This window comes from Chiloscyllium punctatum, chromosome 26 (assembly GCF_047496795.1).
Source record: "Chiloscyllium punctatum isolate Juve2018m chromosome 26, sChiPun1.3, whole genome shotgun sequence".
In the NCBI taxonomy this organism is placed as follows: domain Eukaryota; kingdom Metazoa; phylum Chordata; class Chondrichthyes; order Orectolobiformes; family Hemiscylliidae; genus Chiloscyllium; species Chiloscyllium punctatum.
The window spans coordinates 10,517,508-10,535,318 of NC_092764.1; the positions used below are offsets into that span (position 1 = coordinate 10,517,508).

General features: G+C 39.7%; 1 protein-coding gene across 6 annotated transcripts in view; it reads left to right on the forward strand.

Annotated features, from left to right (window-relative positions):
• cdh8 (cadherin 8) overlaps positions 1 to 17,811 on the forward strand; it is a 286,471-nt gene that overhangs the window by 17,823 nt on the left and 250,837 nt on the right. For all 6 annotated transcript variants that reach the window (XM_072595844.1, XM_072595841.1, XM_072595838.1 and 3 more), the window contains exon 2: positions 6,756 to 7,290. In XM_072595844.1, coding sequence (XP_072451945.1) covers positions 7,039 to 7,290 — 252 coding nt within the window. In that variant the 5' untranslated portion in view covers positions 6,756 to 7,038. The remainder of the gene's footprint in view (positions 1 to 6,755; positions 7,291 to 17,811) is intronic.

A 17,811-nucleotide genomic window follows, 5' to 3' on the forward strand; every position in this document is an offset into this window, starting at 1 on the left:
TGATTTAGAAACTAACAAACATACATTATTCTGGGTAACACTAGCTGTCAGTTATTTTCTTAATACAGTCTTGCAGTCCGGTTATGGAGTAGGTCTGGCCATTGCTTATCCAGTTACATTTTATGGTGCAGTCTAGCTCAGCAATAAATACTCTGTAAAACATAACTTTGTCAATGTACTTCCAGCATTCTCTTGTGAAAATACAAGCCCTGACGGAAAATAGATAGAGTGGGCTCCTTTCTCGCAGTTATTTGTAGAATCATACAACACATAAGGAAGCCATCCAGCTCCAAATGTTTGTGCTGGATCTTTGAAGTCCTATACAATTAGTACTACCTTCCCTCAGCCCTGTTCCTCTCGATGTATATATATATTCAATGCCATTCTGTATGTTAGCATTGCTTCCATCACCCTTTTAGACAATGTGTTACAGATTGCAAAACCTTGTAACATGATAAAAAAAAATTGTTGTCGACCACTCCCCAGCTTCTTTTAGGCAATTATTTGGAATGGCCTAGTCGGATGCAAACAGCAAAATCATAGCCTGTGGCAGAAAACTGGCTGACTCCAGGATCTGAAACTTCATGTCGTCTCAGACTCCAGCTGCAATTTGGAACAAATGTCAGTCCATGGTTCTGCATGGCTGTTGTAGTACTTTGGCTAAATGTTAGAAGTTCCCTTGTATGTTTGGAGAACATTACGTTCTCCTTGCAATCATCCAAATCTAGTCTCTCAAAAATCCTAATTGCATTTTAAAAATGACTAGCATTCCAGCTCTTTGCTGTTGTGGATGGCAATGCAATATGACTGCTGTTTCACATTTGTTGCCTTCAAAGGACTGAACTGAGGATGATCTTGACTTAACTCACAGGAGGAGCAGCTTGATCAAGTGGGACAATAGTTTATGTCCTGACTGAAATCACTTTCCAGTGGACTTGCAACTGATCCCATCAATATCCCTGGCATTAGATTGACATTTATGGAATTTAAAACGTTATTCAGAGGTTTACCAGGATAGGTGCTGAGAAACTATCTCGCCAGGCTATAGAGTCTAACACACTGTATTAATGTCCCAGAATAAGAGGCCAGCTATTTAGGGCTGCGACCATCGGGAATTTCTTCTCTTTGAGGATTGTGAGTCTTTATCATTCTCTGTCTAAGCAATCGATAGATGCTCAGCCATTGACTATATTCAAGACATTCATATAATTTTAGGCACGAGAGGAATCAAAGTGATATCGTTAGAGGTGGAATTGATGTTAAAAATCTACCATGCTTTTGTTGAATGGTGGAGCAGGTATGAAAAACCAAAATGCCTCCTCCGTCATCTATTTCTGTTGTTCTTATAATAATCACTCTCACCAGAGTTTCACAGTTGACGTGATGTTTTATGAGCTAATAATGATTCATTAAACTACTGGTTGTTTTCTGCAATAGGTTTTAAAATGGCAATACCTGCTAGGGCTTCAGTTCAGAAGTGGAGGTGTAGTTGGCCATCAGGCTTAATTTACTTTGGAGTTTCAACTTAACCTACTCAAACAACTTTGACTAAAATGCACTCTGCAGTCCTTTCCCAAAAGCAGTGTCATTTAAACTACAGCAGATAGATTGCAGTGTCAAATAAAATGTTTCAGTATTAAAGATGTGATGCATCATAGAGATTAAAATGTTGTGGCACATGCAGTTGAGCTGACCAGTAAAAATGCTGTTCGATCATCAGATTATAAGTACACACTGGGAAGCTTTTCAGCTCCCAACAGCTCTTGGATGAAAATCCTGCAGACATAAATTTCATGTTAACACTATCTTAATGGATAAATTCACTTTCCCCTCTATTAGAACTGAACAACCTATGAAATAGGAGGAGGAAAAGGCCATTTGGCTTTCAAATGTGCTTTATCTTTCAGTAAGATTACAATTGATATTTGACGTCAACACTTTCCCAATATCCCTTGGTTCCCTTACAATAAAATAAGTCTCTGGGTAGAATTGCGTGGGGTCTAAGTGGCATCAATGACATTTGTGACAAATCAGACAAAATGTCTGCTGAGACCTCTCTTGATATCGGAATAGCATACTCCAATTTTGTGCATTTGTCATGAGTATAGTGAATTTCCATCTGGATAGCGATAAGTTGCAAATTAAGGGGAATTATAGATTATTAAATGCTTTATTTATGCTGCAAATTGTCTTCTTAATATTCAGTTACTTAAGTTGCTGGGTCAAAATTGCAAGATTCCACTGATATCTGCTGGTCTTGGAAAAGTGTCCAAGTTACATTTCTGTCCCGAACTGCAGTGCCCACATTTGATACAATTTAAATGATTTCCATAACAAAAGATATTTACTTTATATAAGTGCCTTGTATACGCAAATAAAATTGTTACATTTTTTACACAGTCTTCTTTTGGAGTAACTTCCAATTATTTGATATCAGGTGATTACAGAAGGAGTCGTAGATAAATTTATTAATCATGCTGAGCGGTGTTGATAAAATTACTGGTTGTAATAAAGCAGCACATGTTCCTGCTCTTAAAAAAAATTAGTGTACAGAAAAAAAGAGGAATGATTGCATTCTATTACGCTACCTGAATTCATGGAAGATTTTACGTTTGTGATGATGTGACTGAACTTTGAGGCAATGTGTGGCATGAGCAAACCTGTTGAGTTTCCAGCAGACATTGATTAGATTAGATTACTTACAGTGTGGAAACAGGCCCTTCGGCCCAACAAGTCCACACCGCCCCGCCGAAGCGCAACCCACCCACACCCCTACATCTACATCTACCCCTTACCTAACACTACGGGCAATTTAGCATGGCCAATTCACCTAACCTGCACATCTTTGCACTGTGGGAGGAAACCGGAGCACCCGGAGGAAACCCACGCAGACACGGGGAGAATGTGCAAACTCCACACAGTCAGTCGCCTGAGGCAGGAATTGAACCCGGGTCTCCGGCGCTGTGAGGCAGCAGTGCGAACCACTGCGCCACCGTGCCGCCCATATTCTAAACAATTATCTTTTCTCAAATAGTTATTTGGTAGTAGCAAAATTTGAGTATTGCTGAAGAAAGGAAAATTTATTGAAGCCTTTCACCTTGTGCCCCTCAGGACATTTAGCAAAAGTACGAGTAAAGGGGAAAACCGACATTTCTACTGAATGAGAGGACTGATTGGGCAAGTGGACTCTGAGGCTTTGCCTTTGCTCATAGAGCAGTTAATGATTGACAGCTGCAGCGTTGTTCCTGAAAAACCCATAGTTTACTTCAGAAGACCATGGAAATGTAACACATCTCAAACATTTCAGCAACAGGTGAAGCTCACTGTTTCATACTGGTACTTTGCAGGAGCAACACTGGTGGTTTTTTTGCCATTGAAAAGATAGTGCCACCAAGCCAAAGAGAGTTCCTGCCTATCCCACAAATGAGAAATGCAATTAAACTGCATGCCCCAAAGTTTGTGGGACTGTATCATACCACTTCAGCTGTTTGAAACAAGCAGGCTGTTGACCACACCCAACCAACCAGTGCTTGCAAAACCCACAGCACAATGTTCAGTATTGGATGTGGTTGTGTAACTGGGCAGCAATTCTGAATAATCCTGAGTGTGGGAAGAATTACACAGGGAACCACTCGAAGATTATCAACTGGCGCAGAAAGCTATGTATATTAATACACAGGACGCTGTGATTTGCATATAGGAAGAACATGCATATTGCACCTGTTTCACTCAACAAATAGGGTAACACGCATTTACTAGTTTATTTCTCAACGCAATGCTATGACTAGTCAGAATCAATCCATCGAGTATGAAATCTAAGCAAAACCTGGTTGTGAACTGTCAATCATTAACTGCTACATTCTCTATGGAAATGCTGCTACTAATTAGAGTCCACTTGTCAACTCATCAACATTCCCCTGTCATGTAATATAAATGTTTTCCTTCCCATATTAGCATTCTTGTGAAATGGTGCAAGATGATATAGTTTCAACAAACTGTGTCTTTTTGCAGCGATAATCTCATTGAGATTTTCTTAGGTCCCACATCTTGCTGAAATGAAGCCACTGATCTGCTGACGAAATATTACCAAGCATGTAAACAGCTTAAGCTCCTAAAGCTACAGACTATGTTTTGAAATTAATGCTTCTCTCTTGGAAAGAAAAGAAATATCTGACCTGAGATGCAGGGTAGTGGATGAGAATCTGTACCTACATTGATTGTCTGTACCCTTGGAATGAATGAAGATTTCTTAACCCTTTTACTGAAATCATACATTTAATCCCTTCACACGTTGAGGACTTGCTTGGAGAAATCGTGATTTTATGGAAAAGTTATGTTTGTATATTATATCCTTAGCGCCAGTGAACTTGTAGAAATCTAATAGTTTACAGTCTTGCAATACCTAGATTTTCCAAGTTGTCAGGTTTTGTTATGTAATATGATCCTTTCCCATCTCTAAAACTTCCTCCAGTTCTACAACCTTCAGTGGCAGCTGTTCACCTCCAATTCTGACCTTTAGCATATCCCTGATTTCCAGTGCTTTGTCATTGATGTCCCCGTCTTTAGCTTCCTCTGTCTTCTGCTTTACGACTCCTTCCTTAAATGTTTGTATCTCTCTTACTCTCTCTCTCCATCATGATACACCTTAAATGTGCCACATTTAAGCAAACTTTTAACTCTAATCTGATGTTTCCTTTATTGAAGCTGTGTCATATATCTTCAATAATATGTTATCAAATCATAAGTTATAAGTGATGAGCTCTGTCAATAAATTGTGGGCTTGCTCATTTGGTGCTCATTTGGACCGATGGATGAGTGAATGCGGTATTGAGTCATGCAAATCAGAAAAGGTCGCCTTTGATCCTTGCTGTGTGCTGAATTAATGATCTCTCTCTAGGCAAAAGTAGAAATTTGTTACAAATTGGTGAACATCTGAAGGGGGAAATCTTCATTTGGTTTCCCTGATTCTGATCATCAACTCTTAAATATTGGTAAGCATGGTGAAACATTTGGAGAGGATCTCAGGTTGGTCACTGGAATGAAGTATTTATTTTACTCAGTCAGTGATAGAATCCCTATGGTATGGAAGCAGGCCATTCAGCCCATTGTGTCCACACCAACCCACTGAAGAGTATTCTCACCTGTACCCACTTCCCTACCCTATTCCTGTAACCCTGCATTTACTGTGGCTTATTCACCCAACCTCTACATCCCTGAATACTATGGGCAATTTAGCATGGCCAATCCACCTAACCTGCTCATCTTTGGACTATGGGAGGAAACTGGAGCACCCGAAAGAAACTCACGCAGACACAGGGAGAAGGTGCAAATTCCACGCAAACATTTGCCCATGGTGGAATCGAACCCGGACCCCCCTGGAGGTAGCAGGGCTAATCACTGACCCACCGTGCCAATGATCACGACATGTAAGTTTTTCTAATCTAATCTAGAATCCCTACAGTATGGAAACAGGCCCTTTGGCCCAACAAGTCCGCACCGAACCTCTGAAGAGTAATCCACTCAGACCCATTCCCCTATTCTATATTTACCGCTGACTAATGCACCTAACACTGTGGGCAATTTCGCTTGGCCAATTCACCTAACTTACACATCATTGGCTTGTGGGAGGAAACCAGAGCAAACCTACGCAGACATGGGGAGAATGTGCAAACTCCACACAGACAATCAGACAATTGAACCTGGGTCCCTGGCACTGTGAGGCAGCAGTGCTAACCACTGAGCTACCCTACCGCCCAGGGTTTGGGTCCCAGAATCACAGCTGGGGATCTTAATTAAATTAAAAAGTCTGGATTTAAAATTAAACTGCTGATAATGGTAATGGTATCCATGTAAATGGCAGATTGTCCTAAAAATAAAACTGGCTTAAACATATCCTTTCAGGAGGGAAATCTGCTCAATCTGCCCCAGGCGTGACTCTAGACCCAGAGCAATATATTGGATTCTAAATTGACCTCAGATGCTGCTTATTTGTAACAAACCATGAAGACAAAGTAACCTTCACCGCACAATGGTAAAGGTTACTTTGTCCTCTGTTGAAGGTGAATCACTCCCAAACTGTCAACGACATTTATTATCGTTGGCAATAATGCTGGCATTGCCTCACAGTGGATAGATTTTATAAAACATTTGGCAGTCATCACAAAATCTTTTAACCTCCACAATTCACTCCCTTTCTCATATCATAATGCGCATGAACCAAGATGTTGTAGAGCCATGGCTCAGTATGACCATCAATCAGATTAGGTAAGCCATTCTAAGACAATTATTTGGCAAAGGGTTTACGTTGTATGAAATTTGCTCGGCACTTATTCGGAGGTGTGTATCAGTTTCACTGGGAGCTGGCAAGTAATTATCTTCAGTTAGATTACAGACTATCTGTAAGGAAACTGATGTCACTGTACATTTGCAACTATTTAAAAAGGAACGGGAGTCACCTTTTCTCATGAAGAAAGTTGTTGTGGTCTCGAATGCACTGCCGGAAAGGGCAGCAGATTCAATAGTTACTCTCGCCAGGGAATTGGATCAGTAGTTGCAAAAGGAAAAAAGAAATTGCAGGGCTCCAGGGACAGAATGTGTGACTAATTGGATAGCTCTTTCAAAGAGATGGTACTGCTGTAATTGGCTGAATGGCCTCATTCTTTGAAACAAAATGCTCCTTAAAGATGTGAAATGGTAAAGATTATGTTACAGAAGCAGAGAAGTAAACTAATAATTCTCTCTTATTATGTTTCTAGAGCATTCTCATGAATGAGCAAGCCATGAACTCGACTGATAGATTAAAGGCATCTCTGTTGTTTACGCTCAGTATCCTGTAGACACACCAAAAGCACCGTGCGAGAAAGACTGATTTACCACATGACAGGCTTTGTGACTTTGAACTGCAGAAGAGCACAGACATAAGGAACATTTGCTGAGGATTGCTTCAGTTTCTTGTCACGTGCGTGCTGATTTGACGTCCCATTGCTGTCACCCTCCTACTCCAATCCCTCTGAAACCATTTTGGAAAGCAACAGGATCATGGGTGTGAGACTGGGAACAATGCTAATGGATATCTGGACTCGGTTGATGCTGGCATGGATTAGTGTGCTTCCTTTAGTGCAGTCAATCACACTGGACCCTCCACAGAGTTTGCAGGAAGAAAGTATCTTAACATTGAATGGACTGGACGGTGACCCTGGTGCTCTCAGTCGTGCCAAGAGAGGCTGGGTCTGGAATCAAATGTTTGTGCTGGAAGAGTTTTCCGGTCCTGAGCCTATCCTCGTTGGTCGGGTAAGTTTATAAAATTAGTTTAATGAATGCAAGACCATCAATCTTGATGAAGTGATGTTCTTCATTCGATAGATTATCTTCTCCCTCACCTTTTTGTTTCAAAAACATTGTGGACTGTATGTTGCTGCAAGTGTTGAGTTGTGAGCAGGGCATCTGGGGCCTTGGTAAACTCTGAAACCAATGTTCACCTCTGTGAGAATGAAAGATTGTAGAAAGAAATAATTAAAGAATAGAGTGGAAAGGAGTGTGTTGGAGTCAAATCAGATTTAGAAAGAGGAATAAAGAGTGAAGATGAATAATAAGGAAAAGAAAGAGACAGAAAAGAAAATACGTTCAACAATAGATAAACAATTAACTACCTGCAAGAGTGGTAGTCAAGAATTTCAGCTCTTCCTGGTCCGGTCCAAAGCAGTTAACCCTTGCATATACAATGAATAATTATTACATCTTCAAAAATGACCATAATTTATTAATCAGCCGCTCCAATTTCTGCAACAAATGTAATATACAAATCTGGCAAGTTCCTAATAATGAAAACAACATGCTACACATGCTGGAAATCTGAAACAAGCACAAAGAATGCTGGAGAAACTCAACAGGTCTGGCAGCATCTGTGGAGAGAGAAAGACGCAGAGTTAACATTTCGAGTCTGACCCTTCTTCAGAATGGTTCTACAGGGTTTTTTGAAGAAGCCACACCAGACTGGGGACATTAACTCTGCTTCTGTCTCCACAGATGCTGCCAGACCTGCTGAGTTTCTCCAGCACTCTCTGTGTTTGTTTAAGCTCTTAACAATTGGAAGATGCCATTGGGTCCAAAAACAAGCCAGCATAAATTGACAGTGAACTCTGCATTTTGCAACGCATGAATAACTTTGTTTTCTCTTGTTCGAGGTAGGTTACACGTTTGTTAGCTCCAGAACCATTAATTAAATCATTAATAAATTTTGTTTTCGTATCTTGCTGAATTTCAGGACAACAGGTAAACATTAAAGTAAATACACTTGGTTACTCTCTGGGCAACAGAACTGCTGTAACTCACTGAGGTGGCTTTCTGTCCACAGTTGGAGAGGGTTAGTTCCATCTATTGTGTTACCACCATCACAATTAATACAACATCAAAATGAAGTAACTACATTGCATCTAATGTTCAGATTACAGCAGTAAGTACATCCATCTTATTTGCCAGGTGTGCGTGTGTACGAATGAATATTTATCTCCTCTAAGTTTATTCCTGTACTTGTGATATAAATTATGTTTGCTTTGCAGTTTAGTTTTCTTTACAGAAGTAATGAATTTGCATTTTGTGGCATAAAGTACAGCGTATCAAGTGCCACTAACTCTAAACAAAGCTCCACACACTCAGGTGACAGGAGCAATCTTCAGTGTCGAACTGGGCCAAAGTTGTCCCAAGTTTCACTGGATTGTTTAACTGAGATGGAACCACCAGTCAGTATAGGCTCAACAATGAAGTAAGCAAGCAATGGATGAAATTAGTAAATTAACAGAAAGTGCTGGAGAAACTCAGCTGGTCTGGCAGCATCTCTGGAGAAAGAAAGAGTTCGCATTTCAAGTCTGATATGACTCCTTCAGAACGTGTGGTAATATTGGAGTCAAAATATGAATTAATTTTGTTTCTGCTGAGTTTCTGCTGCACTTGTCAGATTTCACGCTCAGATTCAGAGTCATATAGATATACAGCACAGAAACGGACCCTTCGATCCAACTCGTCCATGCCGACCAGATATCCTAAACTCATCTAGTCACATTTGCCAGCATTGGACTCATGCCCCTCTAAACCCTTCCTATTCCGATGCCCATCCAGATGTCTTTTAAGTATTGTAATTGTACCAGCCTCTACCACTTCCCTTGGGAGCTTATTCCATACATGCACCACCCTCTGCGTGAAAAAAAACTGCCCTTTCCGTCAATTTTAACTTTTTCGCTCTCACCTTAAACCTACAGCCTCTAGTTTTGGACTCCCCAACCTCATGGAAAAGACCTTAACTATTCACCCTAACCATGCCCCTCATGAGTCTATAACTTTTATAAGGTCACTTCTCAGTCTCTGACACTCCAGTGAAAACAGCCCCAGCCTATTCAGCCTCTCCCTATAGCTCAAGCCCTCTAACCCGGTAATTCTTTTCTGAACTTTTCCAAGTTTCACAACATCCTCCCTATAGCAGGCGCACCAGAATAGCATGCAGTGTCAATAGAAAAACATTTTTTACCAGAGCAGGTGAACAACGTAGCATGTACTACCATAGGAAATCAGCTAAATTGCCCACAGTGTTCAGGGCTGTGGAGGTTAGGCACATTAGTCAGGGGAAATGTAGAATAATAGGGTAGGGGAATAGGTCGAGGTGTGTTCCGCTTCGGATGGTTGCTGTGGACTTGTTGGGCTGAAGGGCCTGTTTCCATACTGTAGGGAATCTAATCTAATCTAATTATTAAAGTAAATAACGTAACTGCAGTTAAGGGTAAGTGACAAGCAGGCAGTAAGATTGAGTGTAGAGGTGTGGGAGCAAACTCAGATACAGCACAGATGCTAACCTGGATTGTGAAGAAAGTTGAAATACTAGGATGAAACGGTGGAGAATGGAATATTAGAATGAAGAAAATGATACCCTGGTATTTTTCAGCTGCTTCAGAAAAGGAGGCAACTTTATTGAAGATACGAAAGAAACGTTTTGCTTTGCTGTGCAGCTACTGAAGGGCTACACTGATAAAGGAAGGTAGAGTAAGTTTTTAGTGATATTAAGCAGCCAGTAAAACGCAACTTGGCAGGGTTATTATACAATCAATGACACATGTAACAGTACAGGAGGGAACAAAGGACATGCTGTGATTCTAAAGCTTCCTAGTCAAGATATAACTCCACAGCTACCTCTGCATTTACAGTGGACTTGAGAAAGCCAACACATATTCTAGATTACCACATCAGATAGGATCTCCGTGTTTTATGAATATAGGAAATAAATTTTAAAAAGCAGCAATTTATAGATTATTTGAGTCAACATTGCAAAGCTATTATGCAGTGGAGGTGCTGATCGCATTAAATAGGACAAATAGCAATAAAATTAGAAATTACTTCTTCAGCCTGATTTAGATGTTGGAGATGTTAGCAGAGAATAGTTCTATGTGCACAGGTTTAGACCGCATATATACATCACAAAAGCAGACCATTTCCCCAGCCAGTCTACACCAGAGTTCAGGTGCCACTCAGCCAGCTTCATCTCATCTCAACCAAACATAATATTCCATTCAATATTATGGGCTTATTGAACTTCTATTATTTGCCTTAACTATTCTTTCTGGCAGAAAATTTCACATTTTTAGCACACTCCAGGTGAAGATATTCCTCATGAGTCCTCTCCTTGATTCCTTGGTGACCATCTTATATTGATGCTTTCAGATTTTGACCTTCTGACTTTAAGGTGGAATTTAGCACATGAAGGGGGAGTTCAGTATCACATTGGCATTGGGTCTTTATAAACATTTGGCAAAATTAAGACAAAAAACTAGAAAAACAATGGAGTCAATCTGTGGATGCAATCTTGGTCAAGATCTCTTTTGTCTCCGTTGCTCTTTCTCCACATGGCCTCTCACTCCACCCGTAGCCTGCCACGGAGGAAAGACTGTCTAGTCCTCTACTCGGTGTCCTCCCTCACCATCACTACCTGAGGCCATGCCACACAATTATTATTCTTGTCACTTGCAATCAGCGAAATAGTGGGCCTTTTGCACAGAAATGCTATCCCTCACTTCGTCGAATAGAAAGGCACATTGTAAGTCTGCAGGAAAGCAGATACATGTATATCTTCTTCAGGAATCATGCCAGTAAGAATGTCTCTTAGGGAAGGAAGGAATAACACTGATAGAGCTTGACAAGACCAGCCTCAAGAAAGAAAAGGAGATATTTCTGGTCTAGCCAGGTCTTCATGGGCTTATCTGTCTTAAACCTGTGCTCACTATGTTTAATCTCACAACTTCAGCCCCTGTAATGCTTCCTTTCTGCTATTTCTTGTGACATGACTGTCCAGTATCAATGACTACATTCTGCTTCTGACTGAAGGATGCATTACATTTTCGGGTCAGCATAAGCTTTATTTCACGAAAGGTATTCATAACCGTCACAAAGGAAGCAAAGACAGCAGGGAGTAGCAATGTAAAAACAAAATCAAACTTTTCATGATTGACAATTTCTTTCATTTGTGACTGGAGTGATATTTTCTGTGACACAATTAGGTCTCTCCAAGGAGGAGATTAGCCAGATAGGATTGTTGTATTAGGTGATACTATATAGACTGATTTTTCTCTTGTGCGCAGAATTCAGCTGTATTACGTGAACACCCTCTGTAGTTATCCAAATGTCACCGTTGAGAGGTCCATAGTAAAGCAAGATGAAAACCAAACTGTGTTGAACCCAACCTTTCACTGTAATTTTCACAGAGGCTGAGGTCTGAAGTGACATTTTTATTTTTGACAAGTGCGTATAAAGTAGCAGTCTCCAGTAAGTCTCAGCTCTCCGATCTTTCAAAGCTAGCTTTGGGAAGTCTCACAGTGCCAATGATTTACGGATCTTCTTTTTCATTTGAATCTGATAAATTACTTCATGCAAGATTAAAACAATACTTCATCACTTCTTTCCTGGAGAATTTCAGAAGTGATTTCTGTGGGGATTTTACTTTCCACAAGTAATACTTTGATTATGTACAGAGCAACCATTTAAAAATTGTCATCAGAGATTTACAATAATACATCACTCTTTTATTTTTATTGTCGGCTCCAATTCAGTTTGTTCCTTATGTATTCTGATTACTCTAGATCCTAATGTCAGTCATGGTTTAACTGGTTAGCACACTTGCCTTTGAGTTATGTGTTCAGACTTCACTTCAGGGACCTTAAGTGCGATATCAGAGCTGACAATTTCTGTGCAGTACTGATGGGCACAGGTGTCATCTTTAAGATGAGATGTGAAATTGAGAGGTGGATAGATGAAAATCACACCATAACGTTCTTTTAAGAGGGAGAAAATCTGCCCAGCATCCTGGTCAATATTAATTTCTCAACTAATATGACTGAAACTGCTAATGTGATCATTATCACACTGCTAACTGTCAGAATGTTTTGAGATCTTATCCCTCACGTGGGGGAGTTCATAACTAAAGAACATCATTTTAAGGTGAGAGAGAAAGCTTTAAAAAGGACCCAAGGGGCGACTTTTTCATACAGAGGATAGCTTGTATGTGGAATGTACTGTTAGAGGAAGTGACAGATGCAGGTACAGTTCCAACATTTAAATGACATTTTGGACAGTTACATGAATAGGAAAGAGAATTGACGCTGCTGGGCTGAGCCCCTCATCAGGATCTGGCCTGAAACGTCGATTCTCCTGCTCCTTGGATGCTGCCTGACCTGCCGTGCTTTTCCAGCTCTCGACTCTGATTTCCAGCATCTGCAGACCTCTCTTTCTCCATGAAACGGAAAGATTTAGTAGGATTTGGGCCAAACACAGGCAAATCAGACTAGTTTAGTTTGGGAAACTTGGTTTGCATGGTTGAGGTGGATCGGAGGGTCTGTTTCCATGAGAATGACTCTATGATTGTCATATTTTCTAAATTTCAACAGTGGTTCCTAAAACACACAATGTTTACAGAATTGTCTATACATGAAAGCACTTTTTGTGTGTATTGAGTTCATGAAAGTTGCTACAGAAATGCAAACATTATTGTCTATTCTTATACTCTACCTTAGCGTCTCCCATTTCTGAAGCTCCATATCTCCCACATTATTTCCTTGCATCCTGGATTTGCAGACTTCTAAAGTCATCTGGTCATAAGAAATGTGAGATGGCCTGCATATCTGGTCCACCATTCAGACACAAAAAAAGCCTCTAAAGAACAATAGAAAAGTAGGGGGAAAGGAGAAGAGAAACTCAAAAATAATTACAATCATGCAAATATAAATGCTAAGAAAACGAGTAGGACTAAAGGCTGACAAGTCAGTTGATCTTGATAGCCTGACTCCAATGTACCTAAATTAAGTGGCTGCAAAGATAGTGTGTGCAATTATTGTCGTTTTCCAACATTTCCAATCTTCTGCCTGTTGCTAAACTTTACAATTTTCACATTATTGATTTCAAGTTGATAACATTCTTAAGTTCGATTTTGGAAAGGTCTGTGTGGATTGGAAAGCAACACACTTAATACATTATTCAAGAGAGGAGGGAATCTAAGTAGAACACTTTGCCCTAGTTGGTTCAACGTTTGTCCTTGGCAAAATTCTATAATGAACAAATAAGGAGGTGGTCATTGGACATTTTGAGGCAATACAGTTATGTTGACATGAAAGCACGTTGGATAGACTTATTATAGTTCTTTGAGGATGTGACAAACAGCACAGATAAAGAGGAAACAGGAGATATCATGCTTTTGGATTTCCAAAAGGCACTTCTTAAGGTTGCACATAAAAGTTCTTGCAATAGAAGAAAGTGTATTACTTTTGGGGGGCAATGTGTTGGGATGGATCGAGGATTGCCTAGCCAACAGAAAATAGGCTTTTGGGTTAATTGGGTCATTAGAAGGAGTAACTTATTGAGGACTACAAGGATCAGTATTGAGCCTTTCAATGTTTAGATCGATATTAATGACTTAGATGAAGACACTGATGTTGATTATAGAACAGTAGAAAAAGGAAGCAAATTCAGAAGGTAACATATATTGCCGATAGTGTTATGAAGTGATTCAACAAACATTTGTCAGATGGATTAAAATGTGGGAAATTGTGAGGTTGTCCACTTTCACAGAAACAATAGAAAAGATAAATATTACTTAAATGTAGAGAAAGACTCACTTTTGTTACTCTTTTTATATATTTGTAGAAATGTTCACCATTGGTTTTCATAGCTCTTGCTAATTTTCTCACAACTCAGTTTCTCTTCATTTTCTTTAGCTTTTCTAATTTGCAGATTTCTGAACAGTTTCCAATCTTCTGCCTGTTGCTAAACTTTACAATTTTCACATTATTGATTTCAAGTTGATAACATTCTTAAGTTCCTTCTTTCACCAATAGATTGTGAGTGCTTCTGATCATCTTTAAATTGTTCTCAATAGAATGATTATTTATTGAGCATCATGAAATTTCTCCTTAAGTGTCTGCTGCTGTTTCTCGACCTTCTCATCTTTTAGTTAGCATTCACAATTTATTTCGTACAGCGTTGATTTCAGACACATACATTTGCCTTTATTTAAGGTTATGACACTTTGCTTAGACCCAGATTGCTCACCCCCAAACTGAATATGAAATTATATCATATTATGATCACTCTTACCTAGAGGGCCCATTACTCGAAGGTAATTATAGAGTCAACAGAGTCATAGAAATGTACAGCATGGAAACAGACCCACATTATACATTACCAGATCCGAATTCCCCTGATTTCTGGTTGGCTTCGCATATTGTTCTAAGACACTGTCACAACTATGCTCCACAAAGGTTGCAGTTGTGAATTTGGCATGTTCAGTTTATATGAAGGTTAAAATCTCCTGTAATTACTGCGGTTTCATTTTTACAAACCCATTATTTCTTGATTTATACTCTGTTCAACGGTGTGGGCAGTGTTTGGTGGGAGGGAATGCTGTAGACCACTTCTCCAAATAACTTCATTCATTTTGAACCAATTCTATATTTTGAAATTTTGAATTAAGATCATTACTCATGACTGTACCAGATTTATCTTTTTATTAATAGTGCCGCCTCCTTTCTTTTCTCTTTCTTCCAGTCCTTCCAACATGTCAAATGATTTTGAGTTCCCAACCATGTCACTTTGAGGCTATGTCTCTGTAATGGCTAAAACATGATGCCCATTTTCCTCCACTTGTACTATCAATTTATCCAAGGGTTATGAATGCTGCATAATTTGGATAAAGAGTATCAAATTCTTTCTTCTTAATACTTTTCATGCCTTATTTTCTAGTATTACCTTATGTTTGTATATTTGTCCCTTTTGTCACACTCTGGTTCTCCTCACTACACCACTGCCTGCACTGTGGCTTTGTCTTTTCTCTTTAACGTCCTCCAAAACCGCTGTCATAGGACTCCTCTCTCATAATTTAGTTGAAAGCCTGAACTCTATGATTGACCAATAGACTGGGCCCAGCATGGTTCAGTTAAAGGCTGTCCTGATGACACAATTTCCTCTTTTTTCCAATATTTGTGCTAGTGCCTTATGAATCAAAAATAAAGCTCCTTATACACTGATCTTTGAGCTGGTTCAACTCTCTGATCTTATTCACTTGATATCCATTTATTGTGGATCAGATAGCTAGGCAATGATTTTTAGTTCTCCAATAAATAGTTCTCCTTTTTAATTTAGTTCCTAGCTGCTCATAAAACAAAAGCAAAGTCTTATTCTTACTGCTATCTTTGTAGTTGTCTCGAACCCATATCTGTCATGGAAGTTGGCCCTTCCATCCTCTCTCCAACTTTCTGTTTCATTCTACCTAGAGGGGAAAACCCATAAAATTGACAAATGAAACATATTGGTTTAACTCAACTTGTATACCACACAATGGAGCTTCAGAATGACCAGTATCCTGGTTTCCAAGTATCATTTCTCCTTTCCCTCTGGACAAGAAATAAACCTGTCAACAGGTAGGTAACACAAGCTTTATACTCATGTTGTGAATTGCAGAGAATAATGTTCAGCTCCCTAACGATATTGGCCTCTACCATGATTACATTCTTTTTTGCTCATCTCTTGAAATGTCCCAGACATCACAGTGGCATGCTTGATTTGCTCAACTCCCTGCTGTCATTGCTCACAATCTGCAAGGAGTAGAAAACTGTTGGAAAGTTGGAAGGTAAATATTTTTACCATTTATTCCATGCCTTGATAAATGCATAACTGCCAAACAGGAATGAGAAAAGGGAATCCCATAACTTTGGTTTTTGGGACTGCTGGGGAAAAGAAAGTGGACTAAAAAGTATTACCTGCAGACATCGTTAAGGGCTAGACAAAAGAATTATTAACCAAAAGAGAAAATGCTGGAAAATCTCAGCAGGTCTGGCAGCATCTGTAAGGAGAGAAAAGAGCTGATGTTTCGAGTCTAACTGACCGTTGTTCAAAGCTTTGACAAAGGGTCAGTTAGACTTGAAACGTCAGCTCTTTCCTCTCCTCACAGATGCTGCCAGACCTGCTGAGATTTTTCAGCATTTTCTCTTTTGGTTTCAGATTCCAGCATCCACAGTAATTTGCTTTTATTTATTTAAAAGAATCATTAATATTGGTGGAATGAAGGAAATGTTGGATCACGTGAGAATTGAACTGAGTTTGAAGAATGGGATTTAGATTCAGGAAACAAGCATAAGACAAAACAAGAGAAAATGATTGATCATAAAATCAACTTTCTGGGCACTGATAAGTGAGATGAGCTTGCAGAACCAATTGTACAAGACAATGGTTCGGCTGCATTTAAAATAATGTGTACAGTTCTGGTCGCCACATTACCAAAAGGATGTGGATGATTTGGAGAGGGTGCAGAGAAGGTTTATGAGGATGTTGCCTGGTATGGAAGGTACTAGCTATGAAGAAAGGTTGAGTAGGTTAGGTTTATTTTCATTAGAATAAAGGAGATTGAGGGGGGCACCTGATTGAGGTTTACAAAATCATGAAGGGTATAGACAGGGTGGTTAGAGACAAGCTTTTTCCCAGGGTGAGGGATTCAATAACGAGAGGTCATGCTTTCAAGGTGAGATGTGGAAAGTGTAAGGAGGATACAAGTGGCAAGTACTTCACACAGAGGGTGGTGGGTGTCTGGAACGCGTTGCCAGCAGAGGTGGTAGAGGCCGGCACGGTAGATTCATTTAAGATGCATCTGGATAAATGCGTGAATAGGTGGGGAACAGAGGGATACAGATGCTTAGGAATTGACCGACAGGTTTAGACAGTACATTTGGATCAGCTCAGGCTTGGAGGGCCGAAGGGCCTGTTCCTGGGCTGTAAATTTTCTTTGTTCTTTGTTGTTTCTTTGCCACTGATTGCTATTGCCTGGAGCTGAAAGTTTTGCTTTCTATCCCTTCCACCATCCTGCAATCCCATAGATTCTGCTCATTTCACTCTTCTTCCGAAGTGATAACCAGATCAGTTTTAGTTGGGGGCACCAGTGCAATTGCGCTGAAACTTGGAAGCTCCCTTACGTTTTTTGGCGACCATTTTTATGTCAATTAAAATATAATTTACTTCCCTCGAAGCTACTATAAACAGAACCAAGATGTTTCCAGCCAAGTATCTTTTCCTCCATTGAAAATTCATCCGCAGAGAACGTTATGTGGAATTTTCATCCTGTACAGGTTGATCACTCATCAGTATCATTTGAAAGAATGTGATACCATTATAGCTGTTTGGAATATCCTTAATTTTGACTATATTCTGCTCTCCATTGCTTACTTGCAGACATGTTATTTTTGTATCTGTGCTCAATTTCTGAAGCATAAGAAAGGGAACAATTGAAACTGTGGA